The sequence below is a fragment of the Rattus norvegicus genome, chromosome 15 (assembly GCF_036323735.1).
Source record: "Rattus norvegicus strain BN/NHsdMcwi chromosome 15, GRCr8, whole genome shotgun sequence".
In the NCBI taxonomy this organism is placed as follows: domain Eukaryota; kingdom Metazoa; phylum Chordata; class Mammalia; order Rodentia; family Muridae; genus Rattus; species Rattus norvegicus.
In genome coordinates, this window is record NC_086033.1 from 5,902,950 (window position 1) to 5,927,356 (window position 24,407).

Consider the following 24,407-nt stretch of genomic DNA (forward strand, 5'->3'; position numbering starts at 1 on the left):
CAACAAACAAACCAACAAAACAATAAAGAAAATGTTCCAGGGGCAGTGCAGGGGAATAGTGGTGAACAATAAGGGGGATGTATAGGGGATACACATATGGGGAAGGGAGAGGGAAGGGAATGGGGGCTTAAGGAAGGAAACAAGGTGGGGAATAAAGTTTGAAATGTAAGTAAAGAAATATATCTAATAAAAAATTTAAAAATATCGTTCCTCCAAAATTGCTGGAATTCAATAAATGTGCAGTTATAACCGATGCTTTATTATAAGGAATGCAGAGGCATACAGCTCTGTGTGTCCTGATCGTTTTTTATATTCCTATACTGAATGTTTTTATTTCCTCTAATGTATTAGAGAAATACTTGTGTTTCTCCTTTGTTTGTCATTATAAAGGAAGCTAAATTTGTGAGCACAAGGATAAAGCAAGGATAATTTTCGTCATGTATGTGGGATCCACAGAGCACGATACACTGTCTACATCAAGAGCACAGTTTCCTGTGCAGTTCTGGCTGGCTGTGAACTGATGGTGAAGCCTAAGCTGCATGAGACTTGCAGAACACCACTGTTGCCTTACACTTGTGCTGTTACAGGAGGAAGAACCACACATGACTCAGGACGGTCTTGTGAGTGAGGGTTAAAGGTCACATTGTTATTTATTAGCAAAAATTAATTTATTCAAGAACATTTTAAAGTTGGGAGTCAATGAGTTCAATGTATATAGCCTTAAGAATATAGCATATTAATTAAAAAACTAAAGTTAACAAATAAATAACAAAACTTCAAACGTAAACAAATAAAACCAAATGCATAAAACCAAACTTCAAACTAAAAACAAATATAACAAGTAAATTAGTCAGCATTCAATTCCTGCTGATTCTTCAACATATAACTCCAGCCTGTTGCTGGCCTTGCAAACACAGCAGAACGGCAGGTAAGATGGTAAAAATCTCCAAGATGAATGTAGACCTGCCTCACTCGGAGTGGTTGGTTGTTGATGGACAAGTCGTCAAAAGGTTAAACGTGAGGCGTGTTCCAGGCCACATCTCAAGGTCTTTCAAATTTAGCCCAAGATTGGTATGGTTACAAGGACTGAGATGTGGGAGGTGGTGTCAATCTTTGCACCCTCAGTGCTCCTGGTGGACAGTTCTGTCTCTGAGAGCTGTAATCCTGCTCTGTGCCCTGGGAAAGCTTCTGCTGCAGTGTTCAGACCTAGGGGTGGAAAAGGCCTGGTGAGAACCTGCCATGTCACTTATCCCATACACAGCAGCACAATTCAGCAGGATAATCCAGGATGATCTTTCATCTGAGGTCATTCTCTCATGCCCAAGAGAGAAGGGTAAGAGATCCCACAGGACTGCATATTTTCCCAGCTTTTAAAACTGCTAAAAATTAAACAGTGAACAGCAGATAATTCCAATCATACATATACATTATATTTTAATATCATGTAGCAATGTCTCAATGTCAGATGAGGAGAGATATGAACAAACTAGAAAAAATAGGAAGGCCTTGGAAGCCCGGCCATCACTGAAATGAAGACTATTATTATTCCTCCAGTGCAGGAATATGCCTGGGGTCCACATGGCAACCTCAATATCTGCAAAGACCCAGAGAAACAATATCTCAAGAAGTACATGCACACTGAAGTGATATTATACTTGGCAAGAATATGCTGCATGGAAATCTTGCCGAGGGTAGGCATTGAAGTCCAAAGGAGATACTCATGCAGAAAATAAACTATACCACTCCTTTGTTTATGTGTATCGTAAAACTATTTGTGGGGAGACCTAAAGGCACTGGGCTCAGATAATACAAGAGAGCACAGACTGGAGGGATCAGTACACAATAGCCAGAATCTCTATGGATCACATACACTTCATGGACGGAATTTCTTTTAAAATGGACAAGAAAAATATTCTGAGATGCTCCTACGTGACAGGTGCTGAGAACTATGGAGAAAGTCACACACCCAATAAGACAGTTTATAAGTACAGGGAATCTACTTGGGTCCTCTCATCCTGTGCTTTCAAATCCTCTCAGTGACACCGAAATGATGCTGCATCTTCTCAGACAAGGCCTTTTGCTCAGTGACCAGTTTTTGCTGATTCAGGGGGTCCTGCAGACTTTCCTCCATTCTCTCCTCATCCAGGTCATTAGAAGATTATATTGTCCATGGAGACATACATGTATACAGACACAGACAGACAGACACCCAGACATACACACTTTTGAACTCACCCAAATATATTTGTTCACATATACAAGCAGAGTATTTTGCAGAATGTGGTTAGTTTCCCAGTTAATGGTAATAGAAGGGATCACCCAGTCTACTATTGTGGCATAAGAAAAAAAAACCTGGAGTGGAGTAAGTACACAGTGAGCATAGCCTAAAGACAGCTCAGCCAATAAAGTGTATTCCCCTGAAAATCAGAAATTAGAAATGTGACATCTAGGCTGTTAGCCAAGCCTGCTTAGCAAGGTCACAAGGCCGTGCACAGGAGGCTGATTTCAGGAAACAGAGCACTGGGTGGGGGCAGGTGAGCCTCTTCAGTCCTCTGCTCACTGTTTCCCAGTGCATGCAAAGTGAGCTGCATTTTTCAATATGAGGTCCCTTTACCATACAGTACCTGACAGGGGAAACAAACTACCAGCACAAACAGCTAGGAAATCTCCATAACCACAATCCAAGGTAAAACTTGGACTGGGATGCTATCAGATATAATTCGAGTAAGAGAAGGCTAATTCAAAGCCAAATGCTGGCAGGTATAATCAAACTCAGCCGCAGTCCATGGAAGGGCTGGACAACATTGTACCTTTTCACTTTCTGACTGATGGACATCTGGGTAATTTTGCTTCATGGCTGCTCTGAGGTGAACCACTAAACACTAATGTGCCACAGTTTCTCTGCTCACACCTACTTCTTATTCTGGAATCGCTGTGTCAAAAGGTTGAACTTTCACAAGAGTTGTACACAGCTTCTCACAGGGCTACCCATTTGACACCTCCAGGAATGTCTGAGGGTCATCACTGTTCTAAACCCTCCTTACAGATGAGTGAAAATTTTTTCTGATTTTCACTCAGATCAAATGATTTTGAATAACAATGGTTAAGATTGCCACAACACAACACAGGGTGAGTGCTTTGGACGATTTTGAGCCTAAGGTTCTGTCTGAGGCAAAGATGTGATTCCACCTCAGCATAACTCCTGGACATCTTCTGCTTGCAGATTCAACTCTAAGCAAATTAATCTTTCAATTAACAAATTCCAGGCCAAACTCCAAAGCCAAGGTATATTCAACCAAGTTTAGGCCAATCTGGAAAGAAAGTGGTGGCAGGTAACGATTAACATAACCAGGATGTTGAGAAGACACAACAAGCCACATGACCTTCCAGTGTTACTATACACCGAGAGCAAAGAAGGCAGAAGAGCTCTGAGTCATCAGTTTCGACACTGAGGTATATAGATTTCACACAGCAGCCTCTCCTCACATCCCTGTACCCTATTCAAGTTTTCTCCAAGTAATATCAATGTGTATGAATAGTTTTCCCAGTGTAAATAGTTTGAATAGTGATCAAGACCCCATTAAGATTATGTTTTCTCTTCTTCTTTCTCTCTCAGAGTGTTTGTGGTGTGTGTGTGTGTGTGTGTGTGTGTGTGTGTGTGTATACTTTTACATGTTTCTAAATATGCACATATAGACTTATACAATATATATAAATATATATATATATGTCTGTGTTCAGAAAATTGATGACTTCACACACACATGTGAAAAAGCACACATATACACACACTTATATATATAAGACCCCCATATCACAAACAATTAAAACAAACAACTTCCAAAGTACAATATGCACCATAGTCATAAACATGATCACACATATATGTACCCACAAACACACAAAAAACACCCCCCCACACACACAGAGTCAGAGAGAGATGGAGAGAGGGAGAGAGGGAGAGAGGGAGAGAGGGAGAGAGAGAGAGAGAGAGAGAGAGAGAGAGAGAGAGAGAGAGAGAGAGAGAACAGAAATCATAAGTGAGAAGCAGAAAAGAATGGGGAGGCCATCCTGCTGGAGGAACAGTTGTTGAATACATATTAGGCAAAGGAAATGTGTCAAGTGAGAGCTTAGACACTGCTCTCCATCCCTTATAGAGTAAACCTGTGTAGAGAATGCACTTCTTGGGCACACTAGGTTGAGAGAGCTGGACAAAAATATCCCTCTAATCCTCACATATCTCACACAAACCCTCACCCTGAGAGAAGTCTTTCCTACATCCCTGTTCATCCAGTCAGCTCCAGGACATAAGCCACAGGAAAGAACACTAAAACACTGACATAAAACAGGACGGACAAACTGCTACTCAAGCTCTGTCACTAGAAACCACGTATTGGACAGGCAGAAGGGACCATTTTCAATGTACGGGGAAAAGGAGAGAAAGTCCACAAGCCCCATCATAATTGACAATGAGAGCCATTCTTTTGGCAATTGAACTGAACTCTAATCAGTTCTGTGCACTACAAAGACGGCTACCTCATGGCATCCCTCTAGCATAATGGCATGTAAGTGTGCAGTGTGTGATCAACAGATCCCCCTTAAGGAAATGCATTTTCTAGTTGAGCAGGAGGATTTGGTTGTCAATCCTCCAGTTTCTTGCATGAAGCTAACATCACAGAAAGTTTTGTAAATGTTCAAAGAGATGAACAACTGGATGAGACCTAGGAGAGTGTCTGGATAAGGTGGAGAAAGGTTAAACTGGTTTGACTTGGTTTATGCTTAGATATCAGGAAAACCTGCCCTTGATGCTTCATTCATCCTACCTGAGGCTGCTTGTTACACGGATTTTCATACTGGCTTCCCCACAGAACCTTGTTGTTTCCTTAATAGACTCTTCCAGTGCAATCTGTTCCCATAGAAGCTCCCTGTTCTCATGCCGTGCTCTCTGGGCATTGTTCTTCAGCTCAAACAACTCAGTTAGGAGGGGGCAGAAGCTGCGGCTGAGACACAAAGAAAAAATGGTGAATCCCAGCCAGTCTCCAACTTCCTCCCACGTCTCCAAGTCCATTACTCCTTCTAGGGTCCTGATCTGAAGAGAGTCCCAGATTATAGTCCAAGTCCACAGTAGCCATGGAGCATGACCTAGAGACAGGTCAAATGGAGAAAAGAGCCACATTCCAGAAGACTCAGGGCACTTCTCAAAAACCTGACACCATTGATTCAAGTTTTTCCCAGAAGAGGACTTAATCCCCATGTGTGCTTATTTGTCCATTTTATTAGAATGTCGCTTGAGGGCAATCTTTCTGTGTCCTGTGTGTCCTAGAGCCTTCCTTAGACACAGGCTTCCTGGTCTGCTTCAAACACTAAAAAGCCTGATCCTCACTTTACTTCAAAGATAAGAATGGGCTGACACATGCTGTGCCCTGTGCTGGGGTCACAACCTTGTAAGTTACTCACCAGTACCAGTCATTTTCCAGTGTGAGGTGTGTACATTTGACCAAAGCTCTATTGACCTGCTCGCTCATTTTCTTCATGTCGGTCATCACTTCCTGGTGCTGCATCGTGAGCATTTCAGACTCAAAGTTGTTCCTGTGGTAAGGCATGGTCCAAGGATGAAATAACATTATGAATGAAGGATTCAAGAATTACATGAATTCAGACTGAATCCTGAACTACCCCAGCCTAGGACATGCCACGCCCTTGCTTCTTGGTACTGGGTCATTTGATATTTATTAAGTTTATTATTGTGAACACGGAGACAGCAGTGCCAGGAAACAGAAGGAGGGAGCTGATTTGCTTGAGCTCCCTGAGGGGGTTTGAAGGAATAGACTAGCTTGCCAAGAACATTCGAGGACCCTGTGTCACAATCCAGGCTCCAACTTAAGCCCATGAAGACTATTCTCCTGTTCTTAGGTAACAATTCTCAATCATAGAATCTATTGCTACATGAAAACCCAAAGGAACATGAACAGTATTTACAGGGAAAAGAATTTATAACACGCACCAGGAGATTCCCATGTGCGTCCACCTGAGCAGATGTGAAATGTTCTACTGCTCACAGTGAGGCTCTCACCCTCATCATTATCATGCCATGGAAATTGACACAGGATAATTCTCAGGCCAAATCAGAACATAGAATACCCAGATCTTAAGTGATACACACAAACACACTCACACATGCATACACACACACAAACTCACACAAAACACTCTCTCTCTCTCTCTCTCTCTCTCTCTCAAATACAATTAGAATGCCAATTAAATACAAGGCTGTGGCATTATCTCCAAATACAATGAATAAAATCAGAGAAAACCAATGATCCCCTGTTGTCAGTCCAGTCACACACTGTGAGGTAGCAAGTGGGATTGGGTCCCTCCAGCCCTTCACAGGACCTATTGAACCCAAAGCACCTCCACGTCAATTACAACAATGATTGCTCATAATCAGAGCACCTAGAAATTCCCACAAGCCAACACCTGTCCAGTCTCCTTAAACCACACAATGAGAGCTCACACACTACTACCCTCACTCCCAGACTGTGATTCAATCAGGACACAGGCTATGATTTACGTTTGTAGGAATTAAAATAGCCTGTGCCACCATCCCATTCCCATCTGAACTTCACATTCTGATGCAATCAGGAAAGTGATTTTGACCATGAGGACACCCTGGAGTTGTAGCCTACTGTGATGTGAGGAAATGTGGATTTAACAGAACTTGCATTGTGACTACCTGTCATTTAAATTCTTTCCCGGGTAATCGGCCAGGATACTCCTGAGTTCATCTCTCTCCTTCTGCATCTTCTGGAGAGCAATTTTGATGTTCTCCAAACGCTTCATTCTCTCCTCTTCAACAGGTGTCGTGGAGGGTTGGGACGATGCCTTCTGATCAAACTCTGTAGGTAGATAAATACCAGTAAACAGGCATATATGTGGACACAGTGTCAAGAAAAACTATGCTTACTCTAAACAAAAGTCTGAGGATGAACAGTTCTACAGATACAGTGAATCCCTGACAGAGCAAGAAAGCTATCTTTAAGCTGAACTCAGCTAGTTCCCTGTTCCCACCGTCAGAGCCATATGATGACATATGCCATCATAGATATAGACCACACCTCCTAAATCCATTCCTCTGTCACTGAAATTCTAAAGCTGGCCTAAACAAGAAGAATTGGAGGACCTTCTCAGCTAATGTCTGATGTGAGGCAGGTAAGTCCTTGAGTTCAAACTGCTTAACATCTTGAATCCCTAATCATGTGTGTTCAAGGACAAAGTAACTGAGACCTTGATATATGACCAGGAGAGTATCCCTCTTGGCATCAATTACCCAAGTAATCTACAGGACACTGCTGAGAATGAAGTGTTTCAACAGCCGATCCTGGAAGAGACACTTTGTTATTCTTATAAAGGCTCATCCTGGTATTCTTTGACACTGCCCAGGACACTAAAGAGATCCAAGGAAAGCCCCTTGACATATAACAGTTCTTGGTTTTCTGTCAAACTAATGATCAGAAATTATTGTGTCTGGTCAGCCATTAGGAAGACTGAGGCTCTAAATCATACGTCCTACTCCTGGAAGGACCAACACAAGCCAACCTCCTCCAGGGAGCTCCCCTTGCCCTGCCCAGTACTCACTTGACCTCCTCAAGGACCTTTCCATTCGTCTTCTTCTCCAACATGATGGAAGGCTAGCCTCCCTCTGCCTTGGTCTGGTGCCTGCATGGATATGATTGTCCCTCCGAAAGAGACTGAGGATCCTGGAGAACATGCCTCCTCGGGAACCCATTAGGAAATGAAGGGAAATCGCTCAGGCAGTTGGTGTCACCACAACACTGCTGACATCACAGAACATTCTAGTGTCTCCTGGATACAAGAGAATTTCCAAGGAAGACACTACCGGTGATGTCACTGGGAAATGCCATAGCTTACTTGCTAACTACCTCCACCCAGACTGACCAGTTTCTGCAGTGGCTTTTCCAGAGACTCACTTTTGAGCCAGGGAACACCCATTCGCTCACTCTCCTTCCAGAGCTTCAGAGTTCTCACTCCTTCATTACAACTCAGTTGCTGAGGAGAGGGAGAGTTGTATCAGGCCTTGAAATGGATAGAACATCTTGGTTAACAGCCAAAGATCTAAAGACCGTGGATGAGGGATATTCTTCTTCCTGAAATGTATAAATCCAGGGTCCGTGCATGTGACATATAATCCATTTGCCACAATTTTTACTGTTCCCTAGAGGCCAATATTTTTTCCTACTCCTTTAAATGTATGCAAGCTGGACCTGTTGTTTCATGGATTGTGCCTTGAGAGGGGTCATGGTTTCAATATATTCACCCATGTTTTTTCCTGAAAAAACCCATTTTGTGCAATGGAAACTCCCTTTTCCTGGCAAAAAAGCTTCTCAGGTATAGAGCAAACATCAAATTGTAAACTTTCTGTCCATTCTTAAAGTTAAAATCCCCAAAAGTGAGGGAGGAACTGAGACCCAAGCGAGAGCCATGGAGGGGCAGAATGCAGAGGTGCTGCTGGCCAAGGAAGAGCAGGAGGAAGCAGAGAAGCTGTAGCACATCATGGTGCACTGGGAGCTAGAATTGGAGTTCAACCTGGGCAACCTGCTGGCTTCACTCTGAGGACCTACAGGGTGCTTAACCATCATTTATAACTCAGTATCTGGTGTCTCTCTGGCCACCGTTGGAACTGCATTCAGAGGAACCACAGACAAAAGTCATCCAAAGAACAATTCACCAAAATAAATAAAAATTAGTACATTTTTCTTTCAAAAAGGCATACAAATGTATGGTCAAGTCAAACAAAACCCAAGGAAACACAAGAAATGAAATATTTCACAACAACCCAAGAGTGCAAGAAACAGTATAAAAACAATCTCTTAGGGGTTGGGAATTTAGCTCAGTGGTAGAGCAAGGCCCCGGGTCGGTCCCCAGCACCAAAAAAAAAAAAAAAAAAAAAAGAAAAGAAAAGAAAAAAAGACCAATCTTTTAAATCTATAATAATTCTATATGTATTTCTTGAAATAGCAGTTGGAGGAAGCAGGCTGTCATGCTCTTATAAGTTCCATAGCCTCATCAACCCTTGTGACAATCTACACCTGTTTGATTTTTTCTTAAGCACAGATATGTGTGAGTTAGAATCCCGAGGTCTGTCTGTGATCAGACTGTAAACTGTAGTCAATGTAACACTGGCAATCATTAGCCACAATCTTCAAGTTTCCCTTGTAACATCAGAGCACTGCCATAACTTTGGAAAGCAAAACTCACCCTCCACCAAACTATCCTCCAAAATCCAGTCTCTCCAAAACACCAAGTCCATTCCTCATGCTATAAAGTATGACGGCCAAGCCTTGCATATGAAGGATCGATATTGCAGGCTCTAATACCTCACCAAAGAGACATTGCCCTAAATTCTTTTACAAGTCCGGTTTCCATGATAAGAGTTATATTAAAATATTATCCCAATCTAGACCTGTTTCCCTGGGTTGGCACATGCCACGTGTTTTCTCGAATGACTCCTTTTTTAAGCCAACATTCTATTACAAATATTACAAATTTTCAACCATACCCAATAACTTAAAAGCCAGTCACCTATAGCCAAGACATGTAAAGCTTATTATACATTTAAAACCAAACAGAAAAAAATGAAGTGACTACACATATCTTTAGTACTTAGATCAAACACCATTTTTACTTCTTTAGCTGTCATTTTAAAAGAAGCACCTTGTTACCTGTTGATTCCAAATATCACAGTCAAAGATTTCTCTAAGAGAAACAGCTAACAGCTCCATTACCATAGAAGCTTTGAAGCTGCTGGCACCTTTAAGGCCAGCTAGTGTAGACATTGAGCCAGCCCCCTGGGGAGCTTCCCCAGTGGACAGACCTAGGCTCCTAGCTACATTCCTCCATTGAGGCAGGATTCAGTCAGAGACACACATGGCAGTTAACACCAGAGATAACCAGTTATCTAGGATGCTGGGCTCCAAAGGTCAATTGAAACTGTTTTATTTATTTGTTCCTTTCTTGAAAGGACTTAAAACTAAATCAAGGGGGAAATCAACCAGCATTTAAAGTTTTCACCATTTTTTCTTTTAAACATGAAACACAAAACATTCAAGCAACAAGAAGCACAACCCAGACATACATTGACATCCATGGACAGCTTGGTGCAACAAGGACAGACAATAGACATAGAGAGAAGGAGCTAGATGGTGTCCCACCAAAGGGACCCAGATATCCTACCTAAAGGACCCAGAACCAGAAATGAGCACTTCTCCAATAGAAGCCAGCAAGGAGGCAGGATGTCCCTAGGAGAGCTCTTAAAAAGCTTAATCTCACTTTCCTTCTTTTGCCAAAGCATCTGTGGAGAGTCTGGGAGGAATGTTTTTCTCAAACCATTTTCTCTCTTGTCTAGGGTGTAAACTGTCTCTAATCAGGGTCCAAAGACTAAAAGCATCGATGAGAATTAACTTTGCTTCTCTAGATTTTAGCATAACTCTAAAAGAACACGTACACAAAAACATTTGACCATTATTACCTTGTCCCTTTTTACAAGGTTTACTCACCAGTACCCCAAATCTTTATTTTTCTTTGCACGTGCTTTCAATGCCCACGGTGCTTCTGTATCCTGCTTACTGGGACCTTTCCTGGCCCATTTTCCCCAATACGTCCCTCCTTCACTGGCCGGCTTCCTGGGACCATCTCGTCAGGTTGTCCTCTCTTTTCCAATCTTGGTGGGACCTCCATTTGATGATGCCTGTGTCATCAGGACACTCAGAACCGGGCATAGGCCTATAAGAGTTAAGAAGAAACACACACTCGGGTCATTCGTGTTAAAAGAAGGCTGTCCACGCTTTACTGAGATCTCCTTATATACCAGAGGCAAAAGCCGTGGAAAAACAATAAAGCAGGTGAAAACCCCAACCAGGAAAATAGGAAAACAGGAAAAATCTGCATCGTGGCAAGTCCCGGCCCCAACACAGGGGCGCAAACAACTTCTTAACAATAAGAAGCTGAAAGGCTCAGCAAGAGGAATGGGTGCCATGGAAGGTCCTGGCCCCAAATCAGGGACCGAGAGAAGCTGCCAAGGGTGTAAACAACTTCTGTCCATAGTAGGCTGAAAGGCACAGCAAGGGGGAAGGGAAACACTCCAAGGTAGGGCCCAACAGGCTAATATAAATATATATTGGAAAAACTAAAACACTGTATATGAAGGAAAATAATTAAAAAGTGCTACATATCTAAGCATAACATTCATAATAAAAGAAACTCAAATGACAGAAATTCATAAGAAATATTCATCATCCTTCTACATCACGCAAATGCAAATCAAAATTACTCTGAGATCACTTTTCACACTTGTCAGTATGACTAAGTTTAATAACACATGTGACAACTCAAGCTGACTGGGTTCTGGAGCAAGGGGAACATTCATACTCTCCTGGTGGAAAGGCAAACTTCTACAGCAACTTCGGAGATCAGTATGATGGTTCTTCAGGAAGGTGAAAATTGTTGTACCTTAAGATACAACTCCAGGTCTCATGTCCAGATGTTGATTTATCCTAGAATACAGACCCTTGCTCAACCATGTTCAGTGAAGCTCATTTATAATGCTTAGAATTTGGAAATATTTAAGTTGTCCCTTAACGGATGAATGCATAAAGAAAACGTGGTGCATTTACAGACTGCATTGCTGCTTAACAATTACAAAAGGCAAAAAGGAAGCATGCACTATGCAGGACAATGAATGGATCTAGTAAAAGTCATTCTGGATGAGGCAATCCAGACTGAAAGAGACAAATGGGATACATATTCACTGAAATGTGGGTGTGGGTGTTAGCTGTTGATTCTTCAATCTGTGTGACTGTATGATCAGTTTAGTGTGAGGGTCTAGGGACGTGGGCCAGACTGTCCTCATTTAGGGAAGTACAAGTTCACTCATGGATGGCTGAGGGACACTGTCAGGGATAGGAATGTGAAATGTGAAGAGACAGGGAGAGGGCAGCAATGGAGGGAACATAGAGAGGGAGAGTTAAATGAGGCGCTGTATCGAAGCCTAAGAGAGTAGAAACCCTAATTGCTTTTTAAATTGTTTTATAAAGGTAACTAATGATTTATTATGGGTGCAAGGAGAGAAGTTAAAATGTTGATTGTGTTCATCTATGTGAAATTTCAATAATAAGTAAGTCACAACAGTTATGGGTTTTGACTTTCAATGAACCTGTTACAGATAATGAATATTAGTCCATATGGAGACATCTGTCACCATCTATTATACACTAGTCATTTTATTTGTTTACATTTCAAATGTCATCCCCATCATTGGTCTCTCCACTTTGAACCCCCATACCCTCCCAATCCTCTTTGTTTCTAAGAGGCCACTCCTCCATCTACCCACCCACTTCCTCTTCACCCCTCTAGCATCCCCCTTCTCTGGGACATCAAGTTTCTACAGGGCCAGTTGCCTCCCATCCCAGAGATGTCAGATGAGCCAGTTGTTGCTACACATGCTCTACACTATATGTATCAGGAGCCATAGCCCGGACCATATATCCTCTTTAGTTGGTAGTTTAGTCCCGAGGAACTCTGAAGGCTCCAGTTAATTGATATTGTTGTTCTTCATATTGGGTTCCAATCCCCTTCATCTCCTTCAGGCTTTTCCCTAACTCTTTCATTGTGGTCCCCAGGCTTAGTCCAATGGTTGGCTGTGAATATCTGCATCTGTGACTTGAACAGAGGCACATTCGAGGCTAGAAGGAAGCCTCAGACTCCAAAGGTAATAGGATGTAATTCTGTATTTTCCCAGAAGATGGCGACATAGGATCCTTTTCACAAACTTGTTTCTCACTAACCTCTTAGTTCTGTCCAGCATGTCAGGAAAGTTCCGCAATGTGCTCTGTGACTGAAGATCCTTCTGCTTGCTGGAACTCGATCCGCTGCGTGGAATACTCTCGATCGGCGATGGGCGTCTGGGTCGGTGGACGCAATGACTCCAGGAACTGTGAATGAATGGACTGAGTTGAGCAGACATTGAATTCATCTGAGGGGTTGGCATCTCCAGAACCTGCAGCTTACCATCCATGGATCCAGGAGAGCACAGTGTGCAGGGCTGAAATCAGATTCTGTAATGGAGAGGCGGAAGAAACTATGGTTTTGAAGTATTTGTTCTTTTTGAAAGCACAAAGTGGGAGATCAGTCAGTTATCCTCTTTTTGCAACATCTTACTCTGAGCTGCAGGACATATACTGGGGTATATTGCTTTCCATATTCAATGGGCTTTTCAGAAATTCCAGTTTCCTGAAACGGCATGGCCCTACTTTGGTGGACTGACTGGTAGGAAGTGGAAAGGTTCTCTGAGGGGCAGATGAGGAAAGGCCAAAAGAAGAGGAAAGAGACAGCTATGAAAGGGCTGCTGGTGGGTACAAGGAAACAACAAGCACATTTCTCAAAGCCCTATTTTACTATAGCACTCTGGGAAGCATAACCACAAGCTGACAGAAACAAATTGTTAAAATAAACAATGCATTCGTTCCCATCCCCCAAACTACTCCGTTTTTAACCACCAAGGTCAATAGAAATTTAAGCCTCAAGTACACCTTCTCTTAAGGTTCCATACCTCAGCAGGCTGAAAAATCTGCCAACAGGCCTTGACCTACCTTGACTATGCCTAGCAGGCAGACCTTCTCTCTCTTTCTTTTCCTCTGTTTGAGAGCAGGAGCAAATGACTTTATACTGTGGGAGGATTTCCATTATCAACAAACATAAATTTTCCGAAGTCATTAAAGCTAGAAGGCCAATCATTGATGGGCAGGTGTGGTCAGGTCACTCTACCTAAACTATCCCATGGAGAAAAGTAAAAGTGACAGCCATACCTGTGTTTAGGAAACAAGATGTCACAGGTGATTTGAGTATGGGTGCTGTGTGGGAGAGAGGAGGTCATGAATCTAGCTGGAAAAGCCCACTCCACTTTTAGATGTGTTTTGAAAGACATATAATAGAAATTTAACTGCAACAAAATTTTGTCAGCAAATGTGCTCTAATGATAGGTGGTTAGGTTTTGGGGGTCTATTGACACAGAAACTGGATTAGTGGTAATATCTTGGGAAGTAGCTTGTGTTACAAGGAGAACTTCAGTTATCCCTTGCCTAGGCCATCTACTGTCTTCTCTTCTCTTTTTCCTCGTTCACTCTTCTATCTGGGCTGATGTAGCAAAAGGCTCTTCCCAGAGACAAGTCAAAGGAGAATTAAGGTGACATCTTTACCCTGTTTTCTTATAAACACATTGGACTGCGAAGGCTGTGAGGGAACCAGGCGGGAGGAGACTGCAAAAGGCAGAAGGAAGCAGTGACTGCACTGGTCGTGTTTCCCATTCTGTCACAGAAGCATTTTAAGAAAGGAGGGTTCCATTGGCTCAGAGTCGGGAAGCACAGACTCCATCCTAGAAGGGGTGAGTGTAGCCGTGAGAGGTGCAGTTGGTAGAAGTGGACTGGCTGGCAGGATGTGAATGAGACTCTTACTATGTGGGTGGAGCAGGGAGCAGAAATAGGGAAATTCTAGCTCTTAGCTTCCTCTCTGTGCCATTCAGTGCAGGCACCTGGCCTGAGAGTTATGGTGTTACCACCATTCAGAGTTTGCTTTACGTCGATTCTCTCCCCAAAACCCCTCAGAGCGACATTCAAAGGCCTGCTTCACTAACACACTAGGCAATTTTTACCTTCCTCAAGTTGTCAGTGACCAGCAGCAGAGCAAGGCAAGAAGGTTGCACGGCCATTTAGAGGGAGGAATCAAGGAGTGGTGTTCGTGCAAGCCAGAAGAGACCTACAGGAAAGCTGGACATCAAAGAGCCACACACATTCTCTCATGGATTCTCATGGTTTTCCCAGGGTGAGATTCAGATGCATGTGGTAGCTAAAGGCATTTCTGGCTGAAGCCGGTTTTCCTATGTGACATTAGGAAACAGTTGTAATAAAAGAAAGTTTCAAACAGCAAACTGTTCTGATTCTGATGGACACAAGTCTGATACTAGGCTGGAATTCTCTTCATAACTTTCGATACTTTTGAAAATAAAGGATAGATAGTATAATGTACTCGAATCCTAAAATACTGTGAAGTATGCATTTCATAAATATGCATTGCATGATATTCAGTTGAAATTGCTGGGAATTGTACTTTCTTCTATCCCTATAACCACTTGGCTCTGGACAGAATTACTAAAGAATATGATGACTTGGGCTGTGTGTGTCTCTGTGTGTCTTTGTGTGTTCTGTGCGTGTGTTTATGTGTGTCTCTGTGTTTCTTTAGGTATTTATGTGTTTATATATTTATGTGAAAATGGAGGCTCTGTCAACTTATGGTATTTTTCACAGTAGCTATTGTCCACAGTGTTTTATGAGATGAAGTTTTCATTATGGCAGATGGAGTCAGAGAGACTACAGAAAGATCAAAGTAAGGGGTTGGGGATTTAGCTTAGTTGTAGACGCTTGCCTAGAAACCGCAAGGCCCTGGATTCGGGTCCCCAGCTCCGGAAAAGACAAAAAAAAAAAGAAAAAAAAAAAGAAAGATCAAAGTATAGAGGAAGGGGCAGGGAAGATATCACAGCAGTTGAAATCACTTATTGTTCTTCCAGAGGATCTGGAATTGGTTCCTGGTAACCATACAAAGACTAACACCAACCTCGATAGGCAAAGCTGTCTCCCAGATTCTGCCCACACTTGACAACCTCGTGATCCACCCACCCATACAAAAGGCAAAACACAGATCCGGGTCTAGTGGCTAAGAGTGACATGGCCTATCTAATCTGGAGGGGAGGAGGGTGGCGGCCAGCAGCAGCAGTAGCGACAGTTGCATCCAGAATACTCCAGGCCACCTCCCTCCCCACCCACCACTTGTTTGGGTGGCTTTAAAGAGTTGAGTAAAATCAAGCTGGTAACCAACCATGACTGAAGGAGGATTTGATCCCTGTGAATGTATTTGCTCTCATGAACGCACTATGAGAATACTCATCAATCTGCTCCGGCAGTCCCGGGCCTATTGTACCAACACAGAATGCCTTCGGGAATTGCCAGGGCCCTCCGGTGACAGTGGCATCAGCATCACTGTGATCTTGATGGCCTGGATGGTGATCGCTGTGCTCCTCTTTCTACTGAGGCCTCCTAACCTGAGAGGCTTCAGCCTTCCTGGAAAGCCCTCCAGTCCTCACAGTGGACAGGTCCCGGCAGCCCCTCCTGTGGGCTAACATCCTGGTGTGGGAAGCAGCGATTGTTTGACACCCTGCACGACCGAACGACTGCAGAGAACCTGGCACTACCTGTCTCTCCTTTTCCATCTGCAGTTTCATGAGCTTCTAGAAGTTTCACTTGCCAACTGCCTTTGTTTCCTGTGTTGCCACAGTCCTTATTTACAGTATACCTGAGTAAACGATTTCTTTGAAAAGTCGAGGGCTATGTTGGTTGGCCTAAGCTTAAACTTTCCACTCGTTCTCCCTGGAACACTGACCATAGCGACTGTGGTGGTTTCTGGCCCAACTGAAGGAAAATTAAGGTTTCTGCATTTAAGTATTTTAAGTGGTTTGGATAGATTTTAATTCTTTTTATAAGGTATTTATTCTGGGTTGTCTGGTATGAATGACAGAACCATGCTGTAGTCACTTTACTGTGGCAGTTTACCTGTGGGTGGCAGTTTTCTGTAGTCCTTGACACTGATGCTTTAGATCATTTTCCTTACAAAGTCCAGCTGGCTTATATGGCTAGAATAGGAAAATCGATTTGGTTGTTTAATGATTTTTTAAAATAATTCCCATTAAAAATTTCTGATGTTAATACTTTAAATAAACATGATTGATTAATATTTTTAAAAGAGGTAAAACACTCAGAGACCTAGAAAACCATGGATGGCTTCCTCTTTAGTCAACTGGAGCCACAAAATGTCAGAATCACAGAGCCAATCAGAATTCACCTGAAACCAGACACTACAGAAATGATCTCATTTATATAGAAAGAATTGGCTGATGGGAAAGGATAAGCAAAGTTGCTCACCACAACCATGAAAGGACTCTTCACAACTGGGCATAGTGACTCAAAGTGCCAATTTCAGTGCTTGGGTACATTCCTACAGGATCAAGCCCACCCTGCTCCATCCAGTAAGTCCATGACATTTAGGTCTGCCAGATTAAACTGAGAAGTCCTATTTTTCCTTTTTTTTACTATATAATATCTACTTGTGAGTACATTGTAGTTATCTTCAAACACACCAGAAGAGTGTATCAGATCACATTGCAGAGTTCTGTAAGTACCCATGTGGTTGTTGGGATTTGAACTCAGGATCTCTGGGAGAACAATTGGTACTCTTAATCCGTGAAGCATCTCTCCAACCCCTGACAGATCCTGTGGCAACATACTGACTAAAATTCTCTGTACATTCATTCAAAGAGTTAATATTTCCAGGCTTGAATGACAATGGTACATTTATAACTTAAATGAAGTATTTCATAAGTGACACTGGTCTCAGATATTGAAGTGGTGGGTGAACTATCAGAAATAGAAGGATGCTGCAGGCCCCTGTATATCTATGCAGGATAGCAGTAGATGTAATTGCACTTTTTATATATAATACACATAGCTTTCCAAACCTATTTATTTTTATTTTAGTTTGTTTAAGATTTATGACGTATAGAGCATTCTGCCTGCATGCATGCTTGCAGACCAGAAGAGGGCGCCAGATCTCACTGTAGATGGTTGTGAGCCACTATGTGGTTGCTGGGAATTGAACTCAGGACCTCTGGAAGAGTAGCTAGTATTAACTGTGGAACCACCTCTCTGGCACCATTACTTCTATTCTAATCTGCCTGGTGTCTCCAGCAATTTTCTTATGAATGTTCTCTTGGCAGGATAAAGTTTGGTCTTACCCTGTGCGCTCAGAAGGGACACACATCTGCAATGACATGTTCATTTGGGGTTTTGTATTTGTAATCCAAGATCTTTTTATTTGTATTTAGCATGGAACTATCTATGTAAACAAGGATGTTCTACTCCCTGCCTCTGCCCTCCTGCTTGAACTCTTGAAGTAACAGTGGACCACCACCATGAAAAATCACAAAAGATCCACAAAAAAGCAATTAAGTACCTACTAGGGCGTTATGAAATATACTATCACCTTAGATGATTCACGGCATGGCGTATAGATTAACAACTTGTAGCTGGGTATTTCGAGGCATTGTTCCATTGGACTAGACAGAAGACTCTGGCATGAATTTTCTAATGGCGCTAAGTGCCCTTTCATTTTTCTGAAAGTCTTTTGGACTTATGCCAGAGTGAGGGATGTGCACGAATCTCACTGGATATTAAGTGTCCATTTCCTTTAAAGCTGAGGTTGGGTTTCTTTCGAGAGAGGAGTGCTTGTGACTGGGATGATTCAGGTCTCCTCCAGCCAAGGCAACTGTGGGAGAAGACATCACTCAGGTGCACTAAATTCTCACTTCCACAAGCTGGCACCCCATACCTAGCAAAACATATCCTCATTTCTTCAGGACAAACATGTAACACCATTTGGGTAGAAGGGGTCAGAACAAGACCACTCTTCTGTTTCCCTTTTATTTATTAAGTGGTGATCACCCTTATAGACAGCAGACTGCTGTGGTCAGAATGGAGGAAGGTGATAATTTAAGGCCCGTCACTAGTAGAAATTAAAAGTTGACATTTTTATCCACAGATAGTATACTAACATTTATGAAAATTCCAAGGATATAATCATTAAGGAAAATTTGCAAGCTGATTGCCCATTAATTATTATATATCAAATGTATAAAAAAATCAAAGAAAAGCTATTGCTAAGGAGTACTGATCAAAAAGACTGCATATTTTTATTTTTTCATTTTAACTTGGTTTGAAATGGCGTGTGTGTGTTCCTACATTTTAAATTGATGTCAACGAGAAACTGTCCAGAGGGATAAAAAGAAATGATAGAAGAGGTGAGGAAAGGAAGGACAATGGTATTGAGAGGCAGAGATTGGCGCAATATATGGTGTATACATATATGAAAATTAGACACACACACAAACACACAGACACACAGACACACAGACAGACACACACACACACACACACACACACACACACACACACACACATGTGCAATAGCAGCAAGGTCCTTAGCAGGTAAAAGAACTTGCTACCCTAGTATGATTATCTGAGTTCAATACCTGGGACCCATGGTACAAACATGGACTCAATATTGTGGCACATATGTGCACAGACACACACATATCCACTGGCAAAGAAAACTTTGAAAATTCATAAGCATTTGACTTTAGAGGCACAAGGATCAGGAGTTGGGAATGAGGTCACCCCAACATTCACTTACCTCAGAAAACCCAAGAACCGAAATTGAGCTAAGCTAATGAGTCCGATTAAAGTGTGGCAAATGCAAGAAAAAAGAGTTTTAATATGCAAATATGTACGGCATAAACCACAACAAATATTAGGTTAGAAATATCAAATTGCTGGTCCTTTATATTAGTTGATAGAAAGAAAGTAACAAAGAAACAAAAAAGAGAGAAAAGAAACTAAACGACAAACTTATGAAGGGAAGTAGAAGCCATCAAAATAAAGGCAGGGAATGAAAGAAAATGGGCTGGGGTGCCATGCTTGAAGGAGGAAAAGACTTTAGACTCTCTGCTCTGATGAAGCTGACTAAGGTGGTGGGTATCTGCGGGTCCTTCACAGGCGCTTTTGCGCTGCCTGCTCGGCTTAGGCACAGTTGTTTGTCCTCTTGTATTCTGTGCGGATTCCAGGTAAGGCGGGCAGTGGGAGAGCCAGGTCTCCAGCTAACTGGCTAAGCTGCTGTGCTTCAGAGCACAGGGTGCTTTGTTGCAGCTTGAGCAGGAGCTCATGAGTCTGCACAGCCGCTGCCACAATGTTTCCACCTCACTCCTGCTTTCCTCCCCTGTGAAATCCCCTCCGGAGTCATGTTTGCTGCTTGCTGTTGTCCTGAACTGCTGCCAAAGAAAAACAAGCTCCTTCCTGAAGAACTATTGCTGAACAGGTCCTCTTCCCCCATATCCTAATAACTTTTCTCTTCCATTACCTATGATGTGGGCTACTTATTAAAAGTAGTTTGCAAAAAACTTTGCCTCCATCCTGCTGTAGTAGAAATAAGGAAAAAGGAAGCAGGTCCTTTTGTACAAAATACTTTATCAGAGGTCTTAAGCTCCTCAGGCTTCCTCAAAGAAGCTCTGAAGGCAATTTTAGGAAGTATCTAATAATATTGTATGTGATAAAAGAAGGGAGGCCCTTGGGTCAACAAAAATCCAACTTTATTAGTCTGGTCTCTTAGTCTTCGGTGAATCTATCCAGGCTCTTCTGGCTTTTAGAGTCTCTGGGAGAAGTAATGTGTGATTCTCATAGGAGGACTGACTTTGTATGTTACCAGTACTTTTTCCCTTGCAGCTTTTTTTTTTTTTTCTCGGAGCTGGGGACCGAACCCAGGGCCTTGCGCTTCCTAGGTAAGCGCTCTACCACTGAGCTAAATCCCCAGCCCCTCCCTTGCAGCTTTTATTACACTTATTTGTTCTCCATCTTCACTGTCTTAGGAAATATATGCCCAGGGGAATTTCTTTTCCACTCCAGTCTATTTCATACTGTGTGCTCCTTTTACTTTGATGAGTCTCTTGTTTAAGTTAAGGACATTTTCTTCTATGATTTTGTTGAGAATTTTTGTTTGTTTGTTTGTTTGTTGGTTGGTTTTTGTTTTTGTTTTTTGTTTTATTTGCCTTTGACCCAAGTTTATTTTCATCCTTCCTATATACTTTATTGTCTTTATCATTATTATATTTGTTATTTTGCAGAAAAATCCTGTCTATTTCTTGGATGTTTTCTTCCAGGATTGACTTCCTTCCTTCCTTTCTTCCTTTGCTTTTCCTTTATTCCTTTCCCCCATCCACTCTTTTCCTCCCTTTGGATTTAAGATTTCCTCTATCTACGTATCCATTCCTTCTATCATCTCTTCAATGCCTGAGGTTCTCTATTCCATCTGTTGGAGTCTGTTATTAAGGTCTGCCTCTGAGAGACTATTTGAGTTCCTACATTTTACTCATCCACATCTCTCTGTTTAGGTTTCCTTCATTCATTTCCTTCCACAGTTAGTGTTTTCACAGATTTCTTTATTTTTCTCTTTAAAGACCTCTATGATATGTGCAAATGCTGTTTTACAGTCTGTTTTATTCTTGTTCTTCAGTCATGTTGACATGTTCAGGGCCTTCTGTCATAGTGTTGATGGGCTCTAATAGAGATTTGAATGCCCTGGCTGTTACTGGTTGTGTTTGTATGCTGGTCTGTAGTTATCTGGGGTTGGGAAGATTGTAATTCTAGGTGCTGAATCTGGTTTTGTGTGTAGAAAGTATTTGATCCCAACCATGGATTTCTGCCCATCCTTTGCCCAGTTAGTTTCTGGATAAAAGATTCACACTAGCTTTATATCTATGATAATCCTTAATTAGCACAAGAACTGGGCAGATAGCTATCCTCTATACTATTATGCATATTTTTCCAATAATTCTGTTATATAATTTGCCATGGTTTTGTCTGGGATGCTTTTCACTCCAATTAGCCCACTCACATGTCCATTATTTAAAGATTCTTACTTCATGGTGGCTTCTCCTCTATTTATGTTCTTCTTTCTACCCTTGTCTGTCATGGTCTCCCACCCCCAATTGGAACCACCAGGGAACACCTATCTTAATTCTGCACAGCTTTTGACTATACGTGTTTTAATTTACAATTCAGAAATAACTTGGAGGTAAGGTCACATAAGAGTATGCATTGGTGTTTTCTTTCTTTCGTTTGTTGTTGTTATTGTTGCTGCTGCTCCTGTTTTTATTTTGTCTTTTTTTTTTTTTCAGAGCTGAGAACCATATCCAGGGCCTTACGCTTGTTAGGCAAGTGCTCTACCACTGAGCTAAATCACCAACCCCATTGCTGCTGTTTTTAATTTGTCTTTGTTGGTTTGGTTGGTTGGTTGGTTTTTGAGACAGTGTTTTTCTACTGTACTAGCATTTTCAAAAGCCAGTTGCTTGATTAAGATATCTGGGGTCAGAGAAATGCCTGAGTGTTAGTATTCTGCTAGCAGCCTTCTGATGGAGAACTCACAACTCCTACAGCACCACACCTGCTTAGAGGGTGACACGTCCCCACCTTAAAGATATTGAACTAAACATCTGAACCTATAAGCCAGCCCCAATTAAATGTTGTCCTTTATAAGACTTACTTTGGTCATGCTATATGTTCTCAGCAGTAAAACCCTAACTTCATGGTCCTGTGAAGGATAATTTCCCCAATTTAGGGGACTGCCAGGGTGTTGAGGGCACATGATTTAGGGCAAACATAGTCATGATCCTATTGGGTACCGCTGACCTTAAATATTAAATTATCATTTTTCAGTTCTGTAATAGCTGCCAACTGTAGGCTGGATACAACGGGGGCTAGAATGCCATATACATCTAGTATAGGGCAAAGGGAAGGAGCATCATCCAGTCCCAGCAGTCTCTAAGGCTAATTTAGTTAAGGTCTAATTTAGAGTTCTATTTATCCTTTCTACCTGCCCTTAACTGTGGGGATGATATGCATTATGAAGCTTCCAATTTGTCCCCAAGATCTTAGTTAGTCACTGACATTTCTGAAATATGAAGGCAGGCCCATTATCTGGTCCTATTACTTTAGGTGCTTCAAATCTGGGAAAATCTCTTCTAGTATCTCTATCCGTCTATCCAGGAGGAAATATCCACAAAAACCAGCAGGTATTTTGAGCCATGTCTTTCTTCCTTAATCTCTATAAAATCAATTTTCCTAGTAGAGGCCTCCAGGCTCTTACCTCTCAGTCAGGAGTTTGGATATTTGGGGTGACTGGGAGTGTTGCTCAGCTGATAAGCTTTAAAGTTTGTCATTCGTTTTACTCCCAAGTGAGTGACTCTGTGGATCTTTCTGAGAAGAGTTCTTGTTAAAGAGATGGATAATATTAGCTTACATTCAGTCGATCATCACCATCCCATTTAATTTCTTTTTCTCCATATATCAGTTGATCTAGGTGGTTCAGATAGAACAGTATCCAATCTAGAGATGCTGTTTTCTTTAAGACTATGTCCTTAGCGGCCTTGTTAGCCCATGTGTTATCTCTAGCCATTGGTTTCTTTTTCCATGATGAGGGCTTGTGTTAATGTTATTAGCTTGGCCCTTTGAATTCAAGTGTCTGGAGGAACAGACTGAGTCCAGACTACCTCCATTTCCAGTGTCACCACTGCCCCTGCTCTCCTCTGACCCTCATGGGTAAAGCTGCTTTTGTTAATAAACCAGATCTGTTCTGTCTCTGGCAGAGGAGAATCACTTTGATGGAGTGGACAGTCCAAGTCAGGGTCGGGCAGCAGAAATGCACGGTTCGGGGAAACAGGTGGCTGGAAAATATGTAAGCCATGGTAAATTGAGAAAGTCTGAAAATGAAGCCTGTAGGCATTACTGAACAACAATCAGAAGTGTGTGTGTGTGTGTGTGTGTGTGTGTGTGTGTGTGTGATGAGTCGCAAAGTTAACTTATCTGCATCTTTATCCAACAGTGCTGTGGCAACAATAATAACCAGGCAATCCTGCTGTCACTGAGTCCAGTTTCTATGATAAATAAGCCATTGGCCATTTCTATGGTAGTCTTTTCTCCTGGATCCAGGGCTTTGTTGGCTAGAGGGGCTCTAATTCATTCTTCTTGTCTAATCTGCACTCTTCTATAATCTTTGCAACTTTTATTAGCTTGTATCTGTAACTTTTACCTAATATTTGGCACTAACTAATTGAAGAACGCCCTGTACTAGAGTTCTCTGTTTTCTCTTATTTCATATCATATCTAAACACTGGCCAATTATTGTTTAAACCTGTTTGCAGAGCCTGGTGGCAAATCTGGAGGAGATCCCTAACCCTTACACCCATTAAATAACCAATCTGGGTGGGTTCCCTGTGGGCCCAAGGGCCAGTTTCTTGGCCTATGTCTGTGGTGAAGAGAACCTGTAAGAACTTTTCGGGGGAGTTGGTGTCATGTCCTGAATACAGTTTATTCTACATTATGCCATCCTGTGGCTGGTCCCTCAGGGGAAGAGATGCCTCAACATGAGCCTACCAGAGGCATCCCCTTTCTTTATATAAAATAAATCTTTTTCATCTTAAAAACTCAGAGACCACATTTACTCGGACAGGGAGCATGCATTTCTCTTGGCAAGAGGATATTCATTTACTGAACAAAAGATGTGAGCAGGAGTCAGTTGCAAACTCTGTTAATGGATACATATGACCACTTGGGGCCTCTCCTGTCATGGACCCTGGATGCCAGACTGCACTGTGTCTGCCCTAGGCAGAAGGAGAGGGGAAGAGG

General features: G+C 42.1%; 1 protein-coding gene across 1 annotated transcript; it reads right to left on the minus strand.

Moving 5' to 3' along the window:
• Window positions 1–618: 618 nt before the first annotated feature.
• Dlg5l3 (discs large MAGUK scaffold protein 5 like 3) lies at window positions 619–8,308 on the minus strand. The gene is made up of 5 exons (XM_006251682.5): window positions 7,636–8,308; window positions 6,734–6,896; window positions 5,458–5,589; window positions 4,824–5,000; window positions 619–1,206 (listed from the first exon to the last, which is right to left on the minus strand). Exons 1-5 carry the CDS (start codon window positions 7,784–7,786, stop codon window positions 1,122–1,124), a joined length of 708 nt encoding a protein of 235 aa, XP_006251744.3. The 5' UTR covers window positions 7,787–8,308; the 3' UTR covers window positions 619–1,121.
• Window positions 8,309–24,407: the final 16,099 nt, after the last annotated feature.